Source organism: Pongo pygmaeus, chromosome 10, assembly GCF_028885625.2.
Source record: "Pongo pygmaeus isolate AG05252 chromosome 10, NHGRI_mPonPyg2-v2.0_pri, whole genome shotgun sequence".
Classification (NCBI taxonomy): Eukaryota; Metazoa; Chordata; class Mammalia; order Primates; family Hominidae; genus Pongo; species Pongo pygmaeus.
Genome location: NC_072383.2, coordinates 120246666 through 120271740, shown reverse-complemented (window position 1 = coordinate 120271740; position 25075 = coordinate 120246666). Strand labels below are relative to the sequence as shown.

Genomic DNA, 25075 nt, shown 5'->3' with positions numbered 1-25075 from the left:
CAACCTATTTCTCAGAGATGAAATCTCCAATTAGAATAATCTTCTTTTCCCGGAGCCTGTCACACACAAATGAAAATTCATCCCTGAGGGACAGAGCCCAGGGCGCCCCCTGGTGGCCGCAGGGGGCCACACACAGAGGGAAACTTGGGAGGTATGAGTGTGAGATCCTGGGCTCAGGGCACTTGGGGTAAATTCTTTTTATTTTTAATTATTATTAAGTAATTAATTTTTTTTTTGAGTTGGAGTCTCGTTCTGTCACCCAGGCTAGAGTGCAGTGGTGCGATCTTGGCTCACTGTAACCTCTGCCTCCTGGGTTCAAGTGATTCTCCTGCCTCAGTCTCCCGAGCAGCTGAGACCACAGACGTGTGCCACCATGCCTGGCTAATTTTTTTGTATTTTTAATAGAGATGGGGTTTCACTATTTGGACAGGCTGAACTCCTGACCTCAGGTGATTTGTCCACCTTGGCCTCTCAAAGTGCTGGAATTACAGGCGTGAGCCACCGCACCTGGCCATTATTATTATTTAGAGACAGAGTCTCCCTCTTTTGCCCAGGTTGGAGTGTAGTTTTGTGATCATAGCTCACTGCAGCCTCGAACTCCTGGGCTCAAGCAATCCTCCTACTTCAATCTCCCCAAGAAGCTGGGACTACAGGCGCACACCACCATGCCCAGCTAATTTTCAAATTTTTTTGTAGAGATGGGATCTCGCTATGTTGCCCAGGCTTACCAAGAACAATTGTAATTTAAAAAATTATTGGCTGGGTGTGGTGGCTCACACCTGTAATCCCAACATTTTGGGAGGCCGAGGTGGGTGGATTGCCTGAGGTCAGGAGTTCAAGACCAGTCTGGCCAACAGGGTGAAACCTGTCTCTACTAAAAAAAAAAAATACAAAAACTAGCTGGGCGTGGTGGTGTGTGCCTGTAATCCCAGCTCCCTAGGAGGCTGAGGCAGGGAATGGGTGGAACCGGGTAGGTAGAGGCTGCAGTGAGCCAAGATTGCGCCACTGCACTCTAGCCCAGGCGACAGAGCAAGATTCCGCCTAAAAAAAAAAAAAAAAAAAAATTTTATTGATTGGATGTGGTGGCTCACACCTGTAATCCCAGCACTTGAGGAGGCCAGAGGATCAGTTGACCGTAGGAATTTAAGACCAACCTGGGCAACATAGCAAGAACCTGTCTCTACTAAAAAATTAAAAAATTAGTCGGTCATGGTGGTGCATTCTTGTCCCAGCTACTTGGGAGGCTGAGGTGGGAGAATTGCTTGAGCCCAGGAGTTCGAGGCTGTGGTGAGCTGTGATCACACCGCAGCACTCAAGCCTGGGCAACTCTCTGTTTTTTCAAGAGTCTTTAAAAATGTATTATTTATTATTATTAATTTGTTAATTATGTCTAGTACTTAGAACTGCAGTAATAACTTTTTGTGACTAAATATCCCTCTAAAGAGGCCTCTACCTCAATGCTTGTGAGTTAGACTCCAATCTGATATTGAAATGACAAGAAATCATAAGACATTTAAGAAGGAAACTCAAAGAAAACAAAGGGGGGTAGGCATTACTTTCAGTCATATGCAGAGCCATGTTTGCAAATTGGTGGCCCATGGGCCAAACCAGCACACAGATGTTTCACTCACAGTGGGTTTTTTTAAAGTTTTAGTTAGTTGCCAACATTTAAAAATGCAGAGATTTCAAATAAAACTCTGCATCTTCGATTTCTTCTGAAAAATTAAAGATCTGGTGGGCTTTTCATCCCCACAGGAGGTAAGCTGGAGTTGGGTAGCCTTGCCCCTTTTTAAATGGGCCATGTGTTCTCCAGTTTGTCACAGTCCTCACCATTCCCTATTGCTCCAGTCCGGTTACATCTTGAGTTTGTTACCCAATCCTAGAGTTTGGGATTGGACTAAGTGGCTGAAATGTCCTGTGGAAGTGACGGTCTTCTCCCCCAGCCATTTGGGGCCCACATGCAGCGGGGAATGGGAAGTCTCTGGCTAAACCTGAGTGTATTTCTGGAAAGCTCATTTGTTCTTAATGATTTTTTAGAGAGAGGGAAAAACTTTATTTATTTATTTATTTTGAGACAAAGTCTCACTCTGTTTCTCAGACTGGAGTGCAGTGGCACGGTCTTGGCCCACTACAACCTCTGCCTTCTGGGTTCAAGTGATCCTCCTACCTCAGCCTCCCAGGTAGCTGGGACCACAGGCACACACCACCACATCCGGCTAATTTTTTTTTGTTTTGTTTTTTTGAGACGGAGTCTCGCTTTGTCACCCAGGCTGGAGTGCAGTAGCGCGATCTCTGCTCACCACAAGCTCCACCTCCTGGGTTCATGCCATTCTCCTGCCTCAGCCTCCCGAGTAGCTGGGACTACAGGCACCTACCACCACGCCCGGCTAATTTTTTGTATTTTTAGTAGAGACAGGGTTTCATCGTGTTAGCCAGGATGGTCTCGATCTCCTGACCTTGTGATCCGCCCACCTCGGCCTCCCAAAGTGCTGGGATTACAGGCGTGAGCCACCGTGCTTGGCCTAATTTTTGTAGTTTTAGTAGTGATGGGGTTTCTCCATGTTGCTCAGGCTGGTCTAACTCCTGGCCTCAAGTGATCCACCCGCCTTGGCCTCCCAAAGTGCTGGGATTACAGGCATGAGCCACTGCGCCCGGGCAGAGTTAGACCATTTTTACTTTTTTTTCTGTTCTAGGATCCCACCCAAGGTACAATATTACATTTAGTCTCATCAGTCTTCTCTTAGCTGCCATAGTTTCTTAGACTTTCCTTGTTTTGATGACCTTGTCAGTTTTGAGGAGATCTGTTCAGGCATTTTGTAGACTGTCCCTCTTTTGGTATTTGTGGCTTTATTTTATAAAAACTCTGGGGTCAGGTGCGGTGGCTTAGGCCTGTAATCCCAGCACTTTGGGAGGCCGAGGCGGGTGGATCACTTGAGGCTAGGAGTTTGAGACCAGCCTGGCCAACATGGTGAAACCCTGTCTCTACTAAAAATAACAAAAATTAGCCAGGGGTGGTGGCGCACGCCTGTAATCCTAGCTACTCGGGAGGCTGAGGCAGGAGATTCGCTTGAACCTGGGAGGCAGAGGTTGCCATGAACCAAGATTGTGCCACTGCACTCCAGCCTAGACGACAGAGTAACACTCCATCTCAAAAAACAAACAAACAAACAAAACCCAACTTTGTTTATTGGAAGCTTACTCTAGGTTAGTCATTATGTGAGGCTTTGGGGATATAGCAGTGAATAAAGACACTTTATAAATAGCATTTACAAATCATTGACATTGACTGTGGGACTTTGGGGAAGCTGTAAGTGCCGGGGCTGGGATTTGAACCCCTGGAGCCAGTTCTAGAGCCAACATTCTTGACCACTGTGCTGTTTGCTGCTTCCTGTGGGGTAAGGAGGAAGTTCTTCAGGTTAACAGCCACATCTTGAAAAATCATGTAAAAAAAGAAAAATCATGCAAGCAAATTATGATCAGGAAAGTACGACAGGCCGGCAGTGGCTCACACCTGCAATCCCAGCACTTTGGGGGGCTCACACCTGCAATCCCAGCACTTTGGGGGGCTCACACCCCCAATCCCAGCACCTTGGGAGGCTGAGGCAGGTGTTTTGCTTGAGCCCAGAAATTCAAGACCAGCCTGTGCAACATGGTGAGAACCCATCTGTACAAATAATACTATTAGCTGGGCTTGGTGGTACACACCTGTAGTCCCAGCTACTGGGAAGGCTGAGGTGGGAGGATCACTTGAGCCTAGGAGTTTGAGGCTACGGTGAGCTGAGATCGTGCCTCTGCACTCCAGCCTGGGTAACAGAGTCACACCCTATCTCAAAAAAAAAAAAAAAAAAAAAAAAAAAGGACAATAAGCAGAGTAAACTGGAAGTAAGCTGGAGTCATTTCTAGTGAAGTGAATTAGGAAAAGTGAATTAAAATAATCTTTACCTTCATTGGTCTCCTGAGCGCTTCTGCTCTTCCTGGTAAGTGCTTTTGTATGATTTACTCTGTTCTTAAATGTCTGGAAAAAATGTTTTTGTACAATTCAACAATCCATGGTGCAGGATCAGAATGGGCCAGTGATAGGTCTGTGTGTGCTTAAACACATTTTTTTGTGGGGTGCTGTGGATGTGTGGATGTAGCCAAAAAAAAAACCCATGTGGGTGGTCCTGGGGCAGAAAGTCTGGTGCCAGAGAGTGGGGTTCCGGGGGTCTGTCTTCATAGTCTGGGGCAGCACTAAAGTCCTGTGAGCCTTTCTGAGCCTCGGTAACCTCCCCTGTAAGTTAGGTGTTAGATAATTCAGCTGGGTAGCATTTTGTACCTGGATAAGGTTCTGAAGTCCAGCCACACAACGCCAAAGTCTGGCAGAGTGAGAATTCCCTTTGAAGAACCTTCAGACTACTCACCGAGAGTGAACACAGTGTGCCTCGTGGGAGATCGCCAAGCAGCCTGGCAGTCCGTCCAATGCAGCCCATTTTTCTGCCACCATTTGGCCACATGACTCCATCCTCGGTCAGACCAGATCAAGCATCTTCTTGTATTTAGGGCCCATGTTGCAAAAAACATTTACACGTCGTCACACAGCAGGGTTAGGGTACATGTAGCAAGCTGACTAAAGGACGGAGTCATGGCTCTATGAAGGCATCAAGGTCTGGCGGTTGGTTTTGTTTGCTTCGCTGAGTACGTAGTTAAATTTGTGAACATTAGAGGATCCGTAGTGCCACCGCCCAGCCCTCCCAGAGTGCTTGGTAGGAATTAAATGAGGTGCAGTGGCTTACCCCTGTAATCCCAGCATTTTGGTAGGCTGAGGAGGGAGGATTCCTCGAGGCCAGGAGTTTGAGACAAGCTTGGGCAACATGGCATATACCCTGTCTGCACAAAAAATTTTAAAAATTATGGCTGGGCGCGGTGGCTCACGCCTGTAATCCCAGCACTTTGGGAGGCCAAGGCAGGTGCGTCACTTGAGGTCAGGAGTTGGAGACCAGCCTGGCCAACATGGCAAAACCCTGTCTCTACTAAAAATACAAAAATTAGCCCTTCGTGGTGGCGCACACCTGTATTCACAGCTACTCGGGAGGCTGGGGCAGGGAAATCACTTGAACCCAGGAGGCAGAAGTTGCTTGAGCCCAGATTGCACCACTGCACTCCAGGCTGGGTGACAGAGTAAGACTTTGTCTCAAAAAAAAAAAAAAAATTTAGCCAGGGAGGGTGCCATGCGCCTGTGGTCTCAGCTACTTAGGAGGCTAAGGCATGAGGATCACTTGAGCCAGGTGGTCAAGGATGTAGTGAGCTATGATTGTACCACTGCACACCAGCCTGGGTGACAGAGCAAGATTCTGTCTCAAAAAAAAAAAAAAAAAAATGTTTGTGTGTGAGTCCCCGATGCTCTGGACAAGTGCTAGGTGTCATAACTGTGATCATGGGTGATACATACGTGGAAGTCACAGGGAGGTATGTGATTTGCTTTGTTAAAAAAATTCCGTAGAGGGCAGAGGGGAATGTTGTATGTTTCGTGGGCCCCAGGGGACCCTAGTGACTTGGTTTCTATTGAATGTGTGGGTGGTGGTGGAGTCAATGGCCAGGCATTGACTTTGTGGAGTGCGATCCTTGCTGGACTATGTCTGCCGTTCAGCCCCCTTCAGAGACCTCCCCTTCCCTCTGGGCTAATATGGGTACTTTGTTTGGCCACAGAACGTCCTGAAGGAACACGCGGATGATGACCCTAGTCTGGCCATCACTGGGGTCCCTGTGGTGACTTGGCCAAAGAAGACTCCAAAGGTAAGACACAGCCTGCCTGCAGCGGGCGGCCGCTTCCCACCTCCTTGCCACCTCCTGCAGGGTGAACATCGGCGGCTTTCTGGGTAGCTATGGGGCCTCCTGAGATGAAGGCACCCCAGTTAAGATGAAGGATTTTGGTGATTTGTTCCGTGTTTTTGTTTTTAAAAGGGGGTTGCTTTACCTGGCTGTGGGAACTGCGAACAGTGCCGCCTGGTGGTCACTTGGAAAACTGGGGGGTGCTGACGCCTCGCCTTTCCCTGTGGTTAGGTGGATTTTCTGTCTCTCCTTCCCTCACTCCCCTGCTTCTTCCCTTCCTTTTCCCTTTTCCTTTAATTGCTTCATGGGCTGTGTTCTCCTCCTTTGAAAGGAACTTTTTCTCAGTGTGTAAAACTGATTGATGCTCAACATAAAAACGTCTAATTGGTCGAGCGTGGTGGCTCACGCCCATAATCTCAGCACTTTGGGAAGTCGAGGCGGGTGGATCACCTGAGGTCAGGAGTTCAAGACCAGCCTGGCCAACATGGCAAAACCCCGTCTCTACTAAAAATACAAAAAATGCGAGCATGGCGGTGCACGCATGTGGTCCCAGCTACTTGGGAGGCTGAGGCAGGAGAACCACTTGAACCTGGGAGGTAGAGGTTGCAGTGATCAGAGATTGCACCATTGCACTTCAGTCTGGGCTACAAAGTGAGACTGTAGCTCAAAAAATAAAATAAAATAAAATAAAGTAAAATAAAATAAAATAAAATAAAAAAGCCTAATCAAATGGGAAAGGACCAGGACATGAGGAAGAGGAATAATGGCTGTATTGTGGAGGACTTTGTAGGAGCAGTTTGTTGTCTGGATCTCCACAGCCCTTATCTTATTTACGCTTCAGCACCTCTGTGGGGCAGACAGTTGTGACTCTCCTTTTACAGATGAGGAAACTGAGGCTTGAAAAGGTCAAGTCACCCGTTAGGACAGCCAAGTACACAAAGATCTGTCAGTTTGGCAGCAGAGGCCAAATTTTCAACCAGTGCTCACCTCACAGTCCACCCTCCAGAGAAAACAGTTTAGGTGAGCTCCCTTCCAAAGGCGGTCCTAGGTGGGATACATATGTATCAGGTCATCTCTGTACCATCCATCTGCCTCCACGCAGCTTCACCACTTCCTTGGACAAGTTACATAGTGTCCTGAGCCTTACTTTCCTTGTTTATAAAAATGGGTTATACCAAGACTTTCTTCAGTGGTTGTCAGAACTAAATGAGATGAGGCATGCAAAACCCTTCAGACAAGGGCTGACCCGAGGTTAGTTCCCTCTAAATATTATTTGTGACTTCAGTAGCCCCAAGAGGTATTTTGTTAATTTCTGATTTTTTTTTTTTTTTTTTTTTTTGCTATTGTAAAAAACACTGAAGCCAGGCATGGTGGCTTATGCCTGTTGTTCCAGCTACTCCAGAAGCTGAGGGGGGAGGATCACCTGAGCCCAGGAGTTCAAGATCAACCTGGGTAGCATAATGAGACCTCATCTCTACCAAAAAAAAAAAAAAGAAAAGCCAGGCATGATAGTGCATGCCTGTAGTCCCAGCTATTTGGGAGGCTTAAGCAGGAGGATCGCCTGAGCCCAGGAGCTTGAGGCTGCAGTGAGCTGTGATTACACCACTGCACTTCAGTCTGGGCAACAGAATGAGACCCTGTCTCAAGAAAAAAAAAAGGAGAAAGAAAAAACTATGCTGTAACAGATTGCAAACACTTTTCTTTTTCTTTTTTTTTTTTTTTTGAGGTGGAGTTTTGCTCTTGTCACCCAGGCTGGAGTGCAGTGGCGTGATCTCGGCTCACTGCAACCTCCGCCTCCGGGGTTCAAGCGATTCTCCTGCCTCAGTCTCCCGAGTAGCTGGGATTACAGGCGCCCGCCACCATGCCCAGCTAATTTTTTGTATTTTTAGTAGAGACAGAGTTTTGCCATGTTGGGCAGGCTGGTCAATTTCAAACACTTATTACAGGCCTGGTGCAGTGGCTCTCGCCTGTAATCCCAGCACTTAGAGAGGCCAAGGTGGGCAGATCACCTGAGGTCAGGAGTTCGAGACCAGCCTGGCCAACATGGCGAAACCCCGTCTCTACTAAAAATACAAAAGTTAACTGGGCATGGTGGCACGCGCCTGTAATCCCAGCTACTCAGGAGGCTGAGGCAAAAGAATTGCTTGAACCTGGGAGGTGGAGGTTGCAGTGAGCTGAGATCGCGCCATTGCACTTCAGCCTGGGGATGCACTGTAGTTTTATTTGCTAAATCTGGCAACTCTAGTTGAAGTGACTTTATTTTTGATATATTGTTGAAACAAAATGGATTATTCCGATTAATTTCACTGTTTCTTTTTACCTTTTCAAATGTGGCAACAAAAAAACTCAAAAGTACCTATGTGGCTCACCTTCTATTTCTTTTATTTATTTATTTAGACAGAGTCTTAACTCTGTTGCCCAGGCTGGAGTGCAGTGGTGCAATCATAGGTCACTGCAACCTCTGCCTCCCTGGATCAAGCGATCCTCCCACCTCAGCCTCCCAAGTAGCTGGGACCACAGGCACATGCCATCACGCCTGGCTAGTTTTTTATATTTTTGGTAGAGATGAGGTTTTGCCATGTTGCCAAGGCTGAACTCCTGAGCTCAAGCAAGCCATCTGCCTCGGTCTCCCAAAGTGTTGTGATTACAGGTGTGAGCCATAGTGCCTGGCTTACCTTCTGTTATTTCTATTGAGCAGTGCTCTTCTGCATAATTCTTTGACTATCTTCTTCAGGTGTACTTTTTTTTTTTTTTGAGATGGAGTCTTGCTCTTGTCACCAGGCTGGAGTGCAGTGGTGCAATCTCGGCTCACTGCCACCTCTGCTTCCTGGGTTCAAGTGATGCTCTTGCCTCAGCCTCCCAGATAGCTGGGATTACAGGAGCACACCACCACGCCCGGCAAATTTTTTGTATTTTTAGTAGAGACGGGGTTTCACCATGTTGGTCAGGCTGATCTCGAACTCCTGACCTTGGGTGATGTGCCCACCTTGGCCTCCCAAAGTGCTGGGATTAAAGGCGTGAGCCACCATGCCCAGTCATAAATAAGTACCTTAAAAATAAGGAAGTAAATAACTTCAGAGCTACAAAATGGTGTGAAGCAGAAGAAGAATGAATACCCCGGGCCCACCACCGAGCCCTGAAAATAAATGACCACCAGCTCAGCTGAAACTCCTGGGCACTCCCCAGTATACGCAGCAGCTTCCAGATGCAGTTTGTCTATTTGACTTTACCCTTCCCATGAGGCTGGGAGATGGAGGGTGTTATCGCCCCAGTGCCGTTGAGGAAGCACAGAGGTTGGAGAGGTGCAGCAGTGCCCCTCGGGCCACTTCCTTAGGAGAAGGAAGGCATTGGACCCCAGATGTGCAGGTTTCTGTCATTGCACTTTGAGGAACCAGTGATATGTGGTGGGGAGAGGCGGGAGGGAGGCCCCTGCTATGTTTATGCATTTCCTGGCTGGTGGGGTTAAGAAGTTAACAGGAAAGGAAGAAGTAACTAAACGACTGACTGCCTGGGCCGCCCGGGGTCTCTGGGTTCCCATTGGATGCAGGTCGAGGTGAAAGATCAAGGGTGCTCACTGAGGCCCTCAGGATGCGAGGTAGGGAGTGGTATTTGATCTGGGTCAGGTTACCTAACAAGTAATTAATGCTAAGTGATGATTAGCAAGAAATGCTTTGATCTCCCACCTTGCCTCCAGGAGAACAAAGCCCTTTTCTGGAACTGATTAGGTGCTGTGAGGTCATTTCTGATGCGGTGTCCTTCATATCCAAGATGCTACTGAGCCACCATCCATCACCATCCACCCGATTGGCTGTTTCCACGAGTGGTGTAGGATTTGTTTTGATCTGTCTACACTCCGGCTGCTTCCTTTTATGACCAACGGGCAGGATGGTGGGGACCCATCTGTGACCTTACAGGCTGGGTGAGGGAACGGAGCTTATTTGAGGCCCAGCCTCTGACCTCGGCCATATTAGTGAGCTGACCCCTGGCTCAGCTGCCAGACATGGCTACTGGCTGGCTTGCTGGTTTATTCCTGAAGGAGGAAACTGAGGAAGGATGGAGGACCCAGCCACGACTGCTTCTGGCTAGCAAGCCAGGCTGTGGACCCTGCCAGCTTCTTCATCCATTATCTCTAGTGGCCAAACCAGGCTGCCACTTGAATTTCAATTATTGGCAATTTTTCTGGAGTATGGGAGCAGAGAGGCTGGAGTGTGGAGGACAAGCACCCTGATGGGGGCATGGAGACAGTCCTCATCAGTAGCTGTTGGATCAGCTTCCTTACGGGGACATTTTGGGGCCACACAGGAACGACAGGAGGAAGCAACACATCCTCGATGCCTTGTGACCTTTGCTTCTGCTTTGTCTCTCTCCCCTTTCCTCCGAAGTTGGTCCGTTCAATCCCAGACGCCTACTCCGTCTAGGGTCTCTCCGGAGTGACACACAGCCTTTCCCTGAAGGGGAGGCACGTGATTCAGTGAGAGAGGCCCCGAGTGCTTCCGGCGGGTCCCTGCCCTGCTCTCAGTCCTGTTGGCCTGCAGTCATGAAGCTGATGCTGTGCGGTTGAGGCGGAGGAGGCTGGCAATAATGGCTGTCGTGTATTGCCACCTACTCAGGGTCCTGTAATTTCCCAGGAAGGCCATGTGCTATAATGAGGACCAGTCCCCAGGCTGGTGGCATCAGCTTCACCTGGGGGACTTGTGAAAAAATACAGCTTCCTGGCCCCCACCCTTGACGTAGCCATTGAGTAGGCTTGGGGTGGGCCTGGGATCTGCACTTTCTAAAAGCTGCTCAGGGCCAGGTGTGGTGGCTAATGCCTCTAATGCCAGCACTTCGGGAGGCGGAGGCGGGTGAATCACTTGAGGCCAGGAGTTCGAGACCAGCCTCACTAACATGGTAAAACCCCATCTCTACTAAAAATACAAAAATTAGTCAGATATGGTGGCAGGCGCCTGTAGTCCCAGATACTTGGGAGGCTGAGGCAGGAGAATCACTTGAACCTGGGAGGCGGAGATTGCAGTGAGCTGAGATTGCATCACTGCACCCCAGCCTGGGTGACAGAGTGAGTTTTGGTCTCATTAAAAAATAAAAGCTTCTCAGGGGCAGGTGTGGTGGCTCACGCCTGTAATCTCAGCACTTTGGGAGGCCCAGGCTGGAGGATCACTTAAGCCCAGGAGCTGCAGGCTGCAGTGACCTATGATCACTCCACTGCACCCCAGCCTGGGTGACAGAGTGTGATTCTGTCTCAAAAAAAATAATAAAATAAAAATAAAAATAAAAAAATAAAACCCGGCCGGGCGCGGTGGCTCATGCCTGTAATCCCAGCCCTTTGGGAGGCCAAGTCGAGCAGATCACTTGAGGTCAGGAGTTCAAGACCAGCCTGGCCAACATGGTGAAACACCATCTTTACTAAAAATACCAAAAAAAAGGCCAGGCGCGGTGGCTCACACCTGTAATCCCAGCACTTTGGGAGGCTGAGGCAGGTGGATCACCTGAGGTCAGGAGTTCAAGACCAGCCTGACCAACATGGAGAAACCCTGTCTCTACTAAAAAATACAAAATTATCCGGCATGGTGGTGTATGCTTGTAATCCAGCTACTCAAGAGGCTCAGGCAGGAGAATTGCTTGAACCCAGGAGGCAGAGGTTGCAGTGAGCTGAGATCGCGCCATTGCACTCCAGCCTGGGCGACAGAGCAAGACTCTGTCTTGGGAAACAAAAACCAATACATAAATAAAAATGAATAAATAAAAGCTTCCCAGGTCATTCTCTGCGCTACTCAGATGCATTTTTGGGGTCAGATGCCTCTGTGGGTGGACTCCTTCCTTCGCCACTGACTAGCTGTGTCGTCTTGGGCAAGTCTCAGCCTCAGTTTACTTATCTGTGAAAGGGGCTAACAGCGTCTTTCTTGCGGGGCTGTGGTGAGATGCTGTCTGTAAAATGCCTTTAGTGTGGGCCATCAATCAGTGTTTGCTATTCTAGTTTTTCGTAATTATGGTTTAAAAGTAACCCTGAATCTGCCCACCCAGAAGGCTTTTGATGTTCTTGATAGAAATCGAGGACACAAGAGGAGCGGCAGGGAGCAGGGGAAGGGGCTGAATGGTTTAGAGGCATTTCCCATCCCAAAATTATTATTTGCTTGTGCAAAACTTAATCTCAAGTAAGGGCCTGAATGACTTAATTTCTTTGCAATAGTTATGGCTGTGCTGAAATGGGCTGGCATTTCCTGGGGGTTTGGGGGTGGGGGACTGGTTTAAGAAGCTGCTTTAGCTAGGCATGATGGCTCATGCCTATAATCCCAGCACTTTGGGAGGCCGAGGCGGGCGGGTCAGTTCAGGTCAGGAGTTCGAGACTAGCCTGGCCAACATGGTGAAACCCCATCTGTACTGAAAATACAAAAAATTAGCCAGGCGTGGTGGCGCATGCCTATAATACCAGCTACTCAGGAGGCTGATGCAGGACAATCACTTGAACCTGGGAGGTGGAGCTTGCAGTGAGCAGAGATCGCGACACCATGCGACAGAGCAAGACCCCATCTCAAAAAAAAAAAAAAAGCTGCTTCTTCTTAATTTTGTCCTCCTCCTAGAAGGGAGGAGTCCTAGGCTCTTTGGAGGGGAGTGATGGTTTGCCTGAGAATGTGCCTCTGGGGGTTTGAGGCCACTGAGACCATGGGGTTCTCCACTGGGTCAGGATAGGAGGAGAGGGTGTCAAAGGCCAAGGGTGTCAGATGTCCAGTGCTGAGGGCAGGACGGGTCTGGTGAAAGGCTTGTGGGAGAGCAGCTCCCCAAGAGGAAAAGCCGCAGGGCCAGGATATGGGTCCCAGGAGAGCAAAGAAAGGCAGGAGAATCAAGTTGATCCTTGGAGGGTTGGTGAGGGGAACCATGCGAAGAGAAACCTGGGCCTCCGATCTGGAATCCCAAGCGTGTTCTTCCTGACGTCTGAGTCATTCATGGAGTCTGGAGTCCGGCAAATTCTTGGGAGGTCAACAAAAACCTCCAATCAACGAATGCCCACAGAGAATGTTCTGCTGCTTCTAAATAATGTTGTATACAACATCAACAGCAGAAAAATCCCGTTGAGAGAAAAATATGGGTGGCGAAAGGATGCCCCAGTTCTTTCGTTCTTTCTTTCTTTCCTCCTTTTGTTTCTTTCCTTTCTTTTTTGTTTGACACAAAGTCTTGCTCTGTTGCCCAGGCTGGAGTACAAGTGGCGCGATCATAGCTCACTGCAGTCTCCACCTCCCGGGCTCAAGCGATCCTCCCACCTCAGCCTCCTGAGTGGCTGGGACCACAGGCATGCACCACCACACCCAACTGATTTTGTTTATTTTTTGTATGGGGGGAGTCTCACTATGTTGCTCATGCTGAGTGCAGTGGCTCAATCATAGTTCACTGTAGCCTCGTACTGCTGGGCTTAAGAGATATTCCACCTCAGCCTCCCGAGTAGCTGAGACTACAGGTGTGCACCCCCATGCTTGGCTTTGTGATTATTATTATTATTATTTGAGACATATTCTCACTGTGTCACCCAGGCTGGAGTGCAGTGGCTCAGTCTTGGCTCAGTACCAACCTCCACCTCCTGGGCTCAAGTAATTCTCCTGCCTCAGTCTCCCGAGTAGCTGGGATTATAGGCACCTGCCACCACTCCTGGCTAATTTTGTATTTTTAGTAGAGATAGGGTTTCACCATATTGGCCAGGCTGGTCTCAAACTCCCGACTTCATGTGCTCTGCCGGCCTTGGTATTTCAAAGTGTGGGGATTACAAGAGTGAGCCACTGCACCTGGTCAGTGATTTTTATTAATTATGGTAAAATGCCGGGCTCAGTGGCTCATGCCTGTAATCCCAGCACGTTGGGAGGCCAAGGCGAGTGGATCACAAGGTCAGGAGTTCAAGACCAGCCTGGCCAAGATGATGAAACCCCGTTTCTACTGGAAAAAAAAAAAAAAAAAAAAAAGGAGTTTGAGACCAGCCTGATGAACAAGGTGAAACCCTGTCTACTAAAAATACAAAAATTAGCCGGGCGTGGTGGCGGGCACCTGTAATCCCAGCTACTCAGGAGTCTGAGGCAGGAGCATAGCTTGAACCCGGGAGGTGGAGGTTGCAGTGAGTCGAGATTATGCCACTGAACTCCAGCCTGGCAAAGGAGCAAGACTCCGTCTCAAAAAAAAAAAAAATGTGGTAAAATATATGTTGCATAAAAGTTACCATTTCAGCCAGGGCATGGTGCCCCACATCTGTAATTCCAGCACTTTGGGAGGCTGAGGTGGGTGGATCACTTGAGGTCAGGAGTTCGAGACCAGCCTGGCAAACATGGTGAAACCCTGTCTGTACTAAAAATACAAAAATTAGCCAGGTGTGGTGGTGCATGCCTGTAATCCCAGCTACTCAGGAGGCAGAGGCAGGAGAATTGTATGAACCCAGGAGGTGGAGGTTGCAGTGAGCCGAGATCACGCCACTGCACTCCAACCTGGGTGACAAAGCAAGCCTCCATCTCAAAAAAAAAAAAAAAAAGTTATCGTTTCAACTATTTTTACCTGCGTAGTTGAGTGGCATTATTATTATTCAACATGTTGTGCAGCTATCACCACCCATCATCTCCAGGACTCTTTCATCACCCCAAACAGAAGCCCCGGAACCCTGGCCCTGTTTAACACTCGCCCGCCATTCACCCCTCGCACTGCCCCGCAACGGAAAGTTTTTGAAGACAGAATAGTGTGAAGTCGGGACACTTGGTGAGGGTGAGGCCATCAAGGAGGCTGTTGCTGAAGGTCTCATAACAGTGGATCAGTTTAGCGTAGTGACCGTGGCAATGAAGAGGCTGGATCCCAGATATATTTGGGAGGCAGCGCTGATAGGACAATGGGATGCTTCTACTGCTGGCTCGAGGGGAGGTGTCAGGGATGGCCCCCAGGTGTTGAATTTACAGGGCGACTTCGGGTTAGTGTCCTCACCTCTTTCTGGAAACCCGATCACAGAATGATTTTCAACATCCTCAAACCGGTGTCGCCCATTTGCCACCAGGCTCCAGTCCCTTGTAGTCTAGCAGCTGTCAAAGTAACCTCCTGAAGTTTAGACTCCATCACAGCACTCCCTTGTATATTAGTCGACTAGGGCTTCATAACAAAGGATCACGACAGAAACGCACTGCCTCATAGTTCTGGAGGCCAGGAGTCCAAGGTTAAGGTGTCAGCAGGCAGGTTCCATCTGGAGCTGTGGGAGGATCTGCTTCAGGCCTCTCTCCTTGGCTTGTAGGTGGCTGTGGTCTCCCTGGGTCTTCACCTCATCTTCCCTGTGTAAGGGTCTGTGCCCAGATTTCCTCATTTTATAAGGACAACAATCATATGGGTGCTAGGGGCTCGGACTTCAACATATGAATTTTGGGGGTGTATACAGTCAGCCCCCAACCCTTGTTATCAATCCTTCAGTGATTCTCCATCCTGTTTATTTATTTTTATTTTTTAAAGTTTTTTTTCTGTTTTCTGAGGCAGGGTCTTGCTCTGTTGCCCAGGCTGGAGTGCAGTGTCACAATCACGGCTCACTGCAGCCTCAAGGGATCCTCCCACCTCAGCCTCCCAAGTAGCTGGGACCACAGGTGTGCACCATCTTGCCCAGCTAAATTTTGTGTTTTTTGTAGAGATGGGGTCGCACCGTGTTGCTCAGATTGGTCTTGACCTCCTGGGCCCAAGTGATCCTCTCACCTTGACCTGCCAAAGTGCTAGGACTACAGGCGTGAGCCACCACGCCCGGCCTCCATCTTCGTTAAAAGCCTCTCCTGGCTCGTCAGCCTGGCCTTGAGTGCCCAAGTCGCCATCTGTCGCTATGCCGTAGACTCTCCTGACTTCCTCTCATCTTCCTTTCATTGCTGGGGAACCAAATTCCTCCATGATTTCCTTGGACCGGTCCACCTCTGTCTTTGCTTACACTCTTCCCTTCTGGGAGTGCCCTTTTCCCCATTTCTGCCATGTAGAAATCCTCTGCATGCCAGCCCAACCCAGTTCCCTCCTCACCAGGGAGCCTCCTGAGCTGACGTGTTCCAATTGCACCTTAGCCCCTCCCCAGCCGCCTCACCCTCCTTATGGACTGCTGCAAGGGGCTTCCTTGCCTCTCTGGCCTCTGGTTGGGCTCAGCCTGTGGGAAGCACCTGCAGGAGAGGGGAAGGTGGGAGGAGAGGGAGGCGGGGTATTGATTTCTCCAGCTTCCTCCTTGTGGGATCATTGCAGGTTGAGTGTTTCCATCTATGGCAGACCACATCTCTATTGTGTGGCCTTCTTCAACTTTTCTCTGTTTCTGGTCACTGTTCCCTCCCCTTGCCCATTGGCCGAGGGGAGGAAACAGCTCTTCACTGTCCCTGGGCTTGGCTGCATCGAGGCCTGGCTGTTTTCCCTTAGCCCTGTTTACGTTTTGTCAATCAAACCTCTGCTAAACTCTCCGTAATGCCTCAGTGTGAGGGGGCCTTGGTGCCATCCGATTCCTGCCAAGATCCTGGCTGATGCGCTTCCACACTTCTCTCCCCACTGCACTTCTGCATTCTACTCTGCATTTTGTGTTTGTTTGTGTGTGTGTGTGTGTTGTTGTTGTTTGTTTGTTTTTGTTGTTTTTGTTTTTTTTCTGAGATAGGGTCTTACTCTGTCACCCAGGCTGGAGTGTGGTGGTGCAATCTCGGCTCATGGCAACCTCCGCCTCCCGGACTCAAGGGATCCTCACGTCAACCTCCCAGGTACCTGGGACTACAGATACACACTACCATGCCCAGTTAAATTTTTGTATTTTTTTTAGTAGAGATGGGGTCTTGCCATGCTGCCAAGGCTGGTCTCGATCTCCTGGGCTCAAGACATCCGCCTGCCTCAGCCTCCCAAAGTGCTAGGGTTACAGGCGTGAGCCACTGCACCTGGCCATAGGGCCTAATACTGGCCTACTCTGCATTTTGGTTGACTGGACATATGTGAACGGAGCCTCCACTAGCATCTTGAGACTGGAGCTTGTCTTTGGTGTGTGTATTTTTTTTTTTTTTGAGACGGAGTCTTGCACTGTTGCTCAGGCTGGAGTGCAGTGGCGCAATCTTGGTTCACTGCATGGAGCTTGTCTTAATAATGTTTTATTATTATTTTTTTTGAGATGGAGTCTTGCTCTGTTGCCCAGGCTGGAGTGCAGTGGCGCAATCCCGGCTCACTGCAGCCTCTGCCTCCTGGGTTCAAGCGATTCTCCTGCCTCAGCCTCCCGAGTAGCTGGGATTACAGGCGCCCACTACCACGCCCAGGTAATTTTTGTATTTTTAGTGGAGGCAGGATTTCACCACTGCCAGACTGGTCTTGAACTCCTGACCTCAGGTGATCCGCCCTGCTTGGCCTCCCAAAGTGCTGGCATTACAAGTGTGAGCCACTGCACCTGGCCCAATAACGTTTTCCTTATCCAGTTTTGCATCCTGTCAACGCAAACTGCTCCTAGATTGCAAGGGCCCAGGAAATACTTGTTGAATGAATGAAGTCAATAGCAAGATTTTCCCAGAGCTTCTGAAAGATGAGGCCGTATTCTATTAGTTTCATGTCTTTGTTGTCTTTCACCTGTACTCCAAATGCTTCTGAGTCCTGTTTGTGACTCACTTGTTCTTTATGTAACTCCTGTGTCCCAGTCCCCACCAGATGTTAAACGAATGCATTAGAAGAGTACTAAGAAGGCTGGGTGCGGTGGCTCACGCCTGTAATCCCAGCACTTTGAGAGGCCGAAGCGGGTGGATCACGAGGTCCGGAGACTGAGACCATCCTGGACAACATGGTGAAACCTGTCTCTACTAAAATACAAAAAATTAGCTGGGCATGGTGGCGGGCGCCTGTAATCCCAGCTACCCAGGAGGCTGAGGCAGGAGAACTGCTTGAACCCGGGAGGCGGAGATTGCAGTGAGCCGAGATCGCACCTGGCGATCCAGCCTGGAGATAGAGCAAGACTGTCTCAAAACAACAACAACAAAAAAACCAAAAAGAACAAAAACAAATTTAGGCATCCCCTTTTGTCCCACTAGACTTAGAAAGATCTTACGTCACCTGGAATTTTTCAGCACTGTGTGTTTTAGAACCATTTTATTGGAACTTCAAGACTACGTTCAGCTGACATAACCTGTATTAAAGTCACTGGCCAAGGATTTCTTTTTTGGTGTGATAACCTGCTCAGCTGGCTGCATTATTAATGCCTAAGATAGGCTGGGCGCGGTGGCTCACGCCTGTAATCCCTGCACTTTGGGAGGCCAAGGCGGGTGGATCACCTGAGGTCAGGAGTTCTAGACCAGCCTGGCCAACATGATGAAACCGCATCTCTACTAAAAATACAAAAAATTAGCTGGATGTGGTGGCGGGTACCTGTAATCCCAGCTACTTGGGAGGCTGAGGCAGGAAAATCGCTTGAACCTGGGTGGTAGAGGTTGCGGTGAGCCAAGATTGCACCACTGCTCCAGCCCGGGCAACAAGAGCAAAACTCTGTCTCAAAAAACAAAAACAAAAACAAAAACAAACAAACAAAAAAAAACCCTAAGATAAGTTCTTGGAAAGCAATTGAGATCTTGAGGGCTCTGGCCTTTGGAGTAATTAGAAAGCCAGGCAGGTACCATAACTGATTGCTTGGCATTACCATGGTTTTATTTCTGGAACAATGGCTTATCCTTTAGACTTTGTGTATTTCCCACATTAAAGGAGGACATTTGATCATTGACATTAGGAATAAGTTGTCCTTCCCCGCCCCCACCCCCCGACTTCTTTCTCGAATTTGGCTTTGTTAGGAAGATGGATGTATGTTCAACCAAACGATGTTGTCAGATAATCTGTCCCTCAAATTTAGGTGACCTATTGAAAAAGGGACAAGGTTGGGTTTAGACAGGTGAAATATTTTCATCACTTATTTTTGCTTCATGTTACAAAGTTGGGAAGGATGAAGGGGGGAGTCTTAATTACACAAAAAGAAAGTAGGTGCAAACCTGCTCTAAATCACTGACCTCCTCCACCAACGAACAGAAACATCTCATCAGGAAAGCAGGATGAAGAGAATCAGAAGTACTCTCATCGGCTGGGCACGGTGGCTCACACCACCCAACAGTTTGGGAGGCCGAGGCGGGTGGATCATTTGAGGTCTGGAATTCGAGACCAGCCTGACCAACATGGTGAAACCCCGTCTCTACTGAAAATACAAAAAAAAAAATTAGCCGGGCATGGTGGTGCATCTGTAGTCCCAGCTACTTGGGAAGCTGAGGCAGGAGAATCGCTTGAACCCAGGAGGTGGAGGTGGCAGTGAGCCGAGATCACACCACTGCACTCCGGTCTGGGTGACAGAGCAAGACTCCATCTCAAAAAAAAAAAAAAAAAAACCTCTCACTTGTGAAGAGCATTTTTTTTTCTTGTCGTTTAGATTCTCTTTTTTCTCTGCTAGTGTTTATGAGACAAGATGACAGGCGATGGCTGGGTGTGGGGCCAGCATGGGAAGGAGTATCCGTTTTTTTGTTTTTTGGGTTTTCTTGAAGACAGTCTGCTCTGTTACCCAAGCTGGACTATAGTAGCATGATACTAGCTTACTGCAACCCTGCCTTCTGGGCTCAAGTGATCCTCTCACCTCAGCCTCCCGAGTAGCTGGGACTACAGGTGTGCACCACCACACCTGGCTAAGTTTTTTGTGGGGTTTTTTTTTTTTTTGGTAGAGACAGGGTCTCATTATGTTGCCCAGGCTGGTCTTGAACTCCAGAGCTCAAGTGATCCTCCTGCCTCAACCTCCCAAAGTGCTGGGATTACAGACATAAGCCACCGTTCCTGGCCTGAACCTGTTCTTAATTCTCTCTTTTAATACAGACTTTTCTCAGGACATGATTTGTAGAAAACAAAGAGTCACATGTCCCATAGAATATCCCGCTCTATGCATTTGTCCAGGTGTGGCTTGTGGTGTCATTTAGCTTGTTCTTTAGTTCTTGCAACTTCTGTAAATTGGATATAAGTTTTAAAGGCTTGGTTAAAGTAAATATAATCGTTGGTTAAGGCAATGGAAGTCTGATATCCCATTATTCAGTTATTCTTCTCTCCTTGCTCCAGAGAATCTGGGTGGTGGTACCTTGGCCCCCTCCTTGCCTGCCTCCCTGGCCATTTGTGGATGGTTTCAGCACTTGTTGATCATTCTTTCCTGTATCAATAATGTCATCAGGAGCCAGGTGTGGTGGCCGACACCTGATGTGCTAGCTACTTGGGAGGCTGAGGCAAGAGGACTGCTTGAGCCTAGGAGTTAGAGGCTGCATTAAGCTAAGATCACACCATTGCACTCTAGGCAGGGTGAGAACAACAAGACCCTGTCTCTTTAAAAGAGAGAGAGAGCTGGGCATGGTGGCTCATGCCTGTAATCTCAGCACTTTGGGAGGCCGAGGCTGGCGGATCACTTGAGGTCAGGAGTTCAAGACCAGCCTGGCCAACATGGTGAAACCCTGTCTCTACTAAAAATACAAAAATTAGCTGGGTGTGGTGGCACATGCCTGTAATCCCAGCTACTTGGGAGGCTGAGGCAGGAGAATTGCTTGAACTTGGGAGTCGGAGGTTGCAGTGAGCCAAGATGACGCCATTGCACTCCAGCCTGGGCAACAGAGCAAGACTCCGTCTCAAAAAAAAGGAGAGAGAGAGAAAAATGGAGTCACAGTTTGTCGCCCAGGCTTCGGTGCAATGATGCTCACTGCAGCCTCGAACTTCTGGGCCCAAGTAGCTTTCCAAGTAGCTGGGACACATGTGAACCCCTCTTTTAAAGAGAGTGTAATCCCCATCTTTTTTTTTTTGAGACAGGGTCTCGCTCTGTCGCCTAGGCTGGAGTGCAGTGGCGCAATCTCGGTTCACTGCAAGCTCCGCCTCCCGGGTTCATGCCATTCTCCTGCCTCAGCCTTCCGAGTAGCTGGGACTATAGGCGCCCACCACCATGCCCGGCTAATTTTTTGTATTTTTAGTAGAGACGGGGGGGGGGGGGGTGGTTTCACCATGTTAGCCAGGATGGTCTCGATCTTCTGACCTCATGATCCGCCCGCCTCGGCCACCCAAGGGCTGGGATTACAGGCGTGAGCCACGGCGCCTGGCCAAACCCCATCTCTTAAAATAAAAGACCAGACATTCCACTGTTTACCAATTTATTTATAGCGCCTCCTTGTGGTATAGGAGTTCATTACTTCCATTTTAAAGATTAAAAAAATTGGAAACTCCCTTTACCCCTGAGCTTCAAGATCACAGCCTGAGGCCAGTGTTGTGGCTCAAACCTTAATCTCAGCACTTTGGGAGGCCGAGATTCTGATCTTCGGGAAGATCAGTTGAGCCCAGGAGCTTGAGAACAGCCTAGGCAACATGACAAAACTCTGTCTCTACAAAACAAATACACACACACACACACACACACACACAAACAAAAATTAGCCGGTTGTGGTGGTACGTGCCTGTAGTCCCAGCTGCTTGGGAGGCTGAGGTGGGAGGATTGCTTGAGCCTGGGCAGCGGAGATTGCAGTGAGCAGAGATCGTGCCACTGCATTCCAGCCTGGGCCACAGAGTGAGACCCTGTGTTCAAAAAGAAAAAAACAGAGCCTGAGCCCAGTATAAATAATTGGGGTCAGCCGGGCACGGTGGCTCACTCCTGTAATCCCAGCACTTTGGGAGGCTGAGGCGGGCGGATCATGAGGTCAGAAGATCGAGACCATCCTGGTTAACACGGTGAAACCCCGTCTCTACTAAAAATACAAAAAGTTATCCGGGCGTAGTGGCGGGCGCCTGTAGTCCCAGCTACTCGGGAGGCTGAGGCAGGAGAATGGCGTGAACCTGGGAGGCGGAGGTTGCAGTGAGCCGAGATCGCACCACTGCACTCCAGCCTGGGCGACAGAGCACGACTCTCTCTCAAAAAAAAAAAAAAAAAAAAAAAAGAATTAGGATCTACTTGAAGGTGGAGGTAGGAAGGAGAGGGTGAGGATCAAAAAACATTAACTATTGGGTATTGCTATGCTTACTACCAGAGTGGCGAAATGATCTGTACACCAGACCCCTTCGACACACCATTTATCTATATAACAAACCTGCACATGTACTGCTGAACATAAAAAGAAAAAAAAATATTGGAAGCTGGACGCAGTGGCTCATTCCTGTAATCCCAGCACTTTGGGAGGGGAGGCCAAGGCGGGAGGGTTATTTGTTGACCACCCTGGGCAACATGGAGAGAACCTGTTTCTACAGAACTTTTAAAAAGTTTAAGGCCAGTCGAGGTGGCTCACGCCTGTAATCCCAACACTTTGGGAGGCTGAGATGGGAGGATCCCTTGAGCTCAGGAGTTCGAGACCAGCCTGGGCAACATAGTGAGACCCCCGTCTCTATAAAAAAAAATTTTTAATGCTAAAAAAAAGTTTTAAAATAAGAAAAAAGACTGGGTGTGATGGCTCACATCTGTAATCCCAGCACCTTGGGAGGCTGAGGCAGGTGGATCACCTGAGGTCAAGAGTTCGAGACCAGCCTGGCCAACATGGTGAAACCTTGTCTCTACTAACAGTATAAAAATTAGCTGGGTGTGGTGGCAGGCACCTTTAATCCCAGCTACTCTGGAGGCTGAGACACGAGAGTCGCTTGAACCCGGGAGGCAGAAGTTGCAGTGAGCTGAGATCATGCTATCGCACTCCAGCCTGAGTGACAAGAGCGAAACTCCATCTCAAAAAAAAAAAAAGAAGAAGAAGAAGAAGAAAAATGTATAAAAAAATTAGCTGGGCATGGTGGCATGCACCTGTAGTCCTAGCTCCTCAGGAGGCTAAGGAAGGAGGATCCCTTGAGCCCAGGAGTTGGAGGGTGTAGTGGACTGTGATTGTGCCACTGCACTCCAGCCTGGGTGACAGAGTAGACTTTGTCTCTTAAAAATAAATAAATACATATATACATACATACATACATAAAAATAACTAGGGCCAGGCCAGGTATGGTAGCTCATACCTGTAATGCAAGCATCTTTAGAAGCCAAGGTGAGACTATGCCTCTACAAAAAATAAAAAAAAAATTAGCCTGGTGTGGTGGCTTGTGCCTGTAGTCCCAGCTAGTTGGGAGGATGAGATGGGAGGATTGCTTGAGGCCAGGAGTTTGAATCTGCAGTCAGCTATCATTGGCACCACTGCACTCCAGCCTGAGTGACAGAGTGAGACTCTCTCTCTACAAGATTAAAATTAAAAAATTGTTTCATCAGGAAATGAAAAATGATCTTTGAAGAATGTCATTCCTTATGAATTAGCTGGCATTGTTTGGCAGAGCTTTTCCTCGTCAACTGGGGCTACCCCTAAAAACAGTTCCTCCTGAGCCGGCAGTGTGAGGGCTTCACTTCTTGCCCTTTAAATGTTGATTTTCAAAGTAAGGAGTTGGTTAATGGCTGTTTCAAATGGTGACAATAGATTTTATCAGGCTTTTTCTATTTTGAGTGGCTTGATGGATCTATGAAAATCCATGAAATGAAGAACAAGAATGGTAACTGAAGAGAGAGGCCCATGGCAGCAGCCAGGGAAAGGGAGGAGGGAGGGAAGGAAGGAGGGAGAGAAAAGCCATGTGTATTGGAATTAAAGTGTCATCGGAGCCCATCAGACCCCCACAGTGACTGTTAGCAGCTCATTTAAGAGGTGATTGAACTATCTCTTTGTTTCAGTTAGTTTTCACACATCCCGGGGTTTAGGGCCTATAGTTTCTAACCATGTTACCTTTCAGGAATAGGACCTAAAATCACTCTTTTTAATTTTTTTTTAAGAGACAGGGTTTTTAAAAAAGAAACAAAAAACAAAAAACTACCTGTTGGATGCCGCTTGTCTTGTTCGGTCACCCAGGGTGGAGTGCAGTGGCGTGATCATAGCTCACTGCAGCCTGGGACTCCTGAGCTCAAACAGTACTCCCGCTTCAGCCTCCCAAATAGCTGGGACTACAGGGGCATACTACTATGCTGAGCTTTTTTTTTTTTTTTTTTTTTTTTTGAGACGAAGTCTCGTCCTTGTCCTTCAGGCTGGAGTGCAATGGCATGATCTCGGCTCACTGCGACTTCCGCCTCCCGGTTTGAGCGACTCTCCTGCCTCAGCCTCCTGAGTAGCTGGGATTACAGGTGCCTGCCACCATACCCAGCTAATTTTTGTATTTTTAGTAGAGACAGGGTTTCACCATGTTGGCCAGGCTGGTCTCGAAGTCCTGACCTCAGGTGATTTGCCCACCTCGGCCTCCCAAAGTGCTGGGATTACAAGCATGAGCCACCGTGCCGGGCATTTTTTTTTTGGACACAGGGTCTCACTCTGTTGCTCAGGCTGGTCTCAAACTCCTGGACTCAAGTAATCCTCCCACTTTGCCCTCTCAAAGTGTTGGGATAATAGGTGTGAGCCACTGCCCCTGGCCTAAAATCTCTCTTGAGTGATGATAGAGCCATAGGGAGATGCCCCAAATCTTGGAGAGAAAAGAACCTCTGTTCAAAGACGTGGGGGTAGTGGGGCAGGGGGGTTAGTCTTCTCCTCATCTCCAAGTTTTTCTTTCTAAAAAAAATTTTTTTTATAGATGGGGTCTTGCCATGTTGCCCAGGCTGGTCTCAAACTCTTGGGCTCAAGCGATCCTCCTGCCTTAGCCTCTCAAAGTCCTAGGATTACAGTCATGAGCCACTGTGCCTGTTTTTTGTTTTGTTTTGTTTTGTTTTTTGAGACAGGGTCTCTGTCACCCAGGCCTGAGTGCAGTCACAATCTTGGCTCACTGCAGCTGCAACCTGTTGGGCTCAAATGATCCTCCCACCTCAGCCTCTTGAGTAGCTGGGACTTAAAAATGCATACCACCTTGCCTGGCTAAATTTTCTTGTATTTTTTGTAAAGACAGGGTCTCAGTGTGTTGCCCAGGCTGGTCTCAAGCTCTCTGGGCTCAAGTAATCCTCCTGCTTCAGCCTCCCAAAGTGTTGGGATTACAGGTATGAGCCTCCACACCTGGCCTCCAAGTTTTGGTATAATTTTTTTGTGTGTCCATTTTTGACCAGATTAGCTAACCTAGGGAAGACATGTCTGATGAAATACACACACACACACACACACACACACACACACACACATACACAGAGTCATGTGTAGTTTAATGACAGGGATACATTCTGAAGAATGCATCATTAGGCAATTTCGTCATAGAATGTCCTTATACAAACCTAGATGACATAGCCCTCTACACACCTGGGCTGTATGGTAAAGCCTGTGGCTCCTGGCCTGCAAACTTGTACAGCATGCTACTGTATGAATACTGTAGGCAACTGTAACACTATGGT

At 48.5% G+C, this 25075-nt stretch overlaps 1 protein-coding gene across 1 annotated transcript in view; it reads left to right on the top strand.

The window, feature by feature from the left end:
- The window catches only part of KDM2B (lysine demethylase 2B), a 153250-nt gene that overhangs the window by 82891 nt on the left and 45284 nt on the right, over positions 1–25075 (top strand). Inside the window, 1 exon segment of the mRNA XM_054443917.2 lies at positions 5686–5772. Within this exon segment, the coding sequence (XP_054299892.1) occupies positions 5686–5772 (87 nt within the window).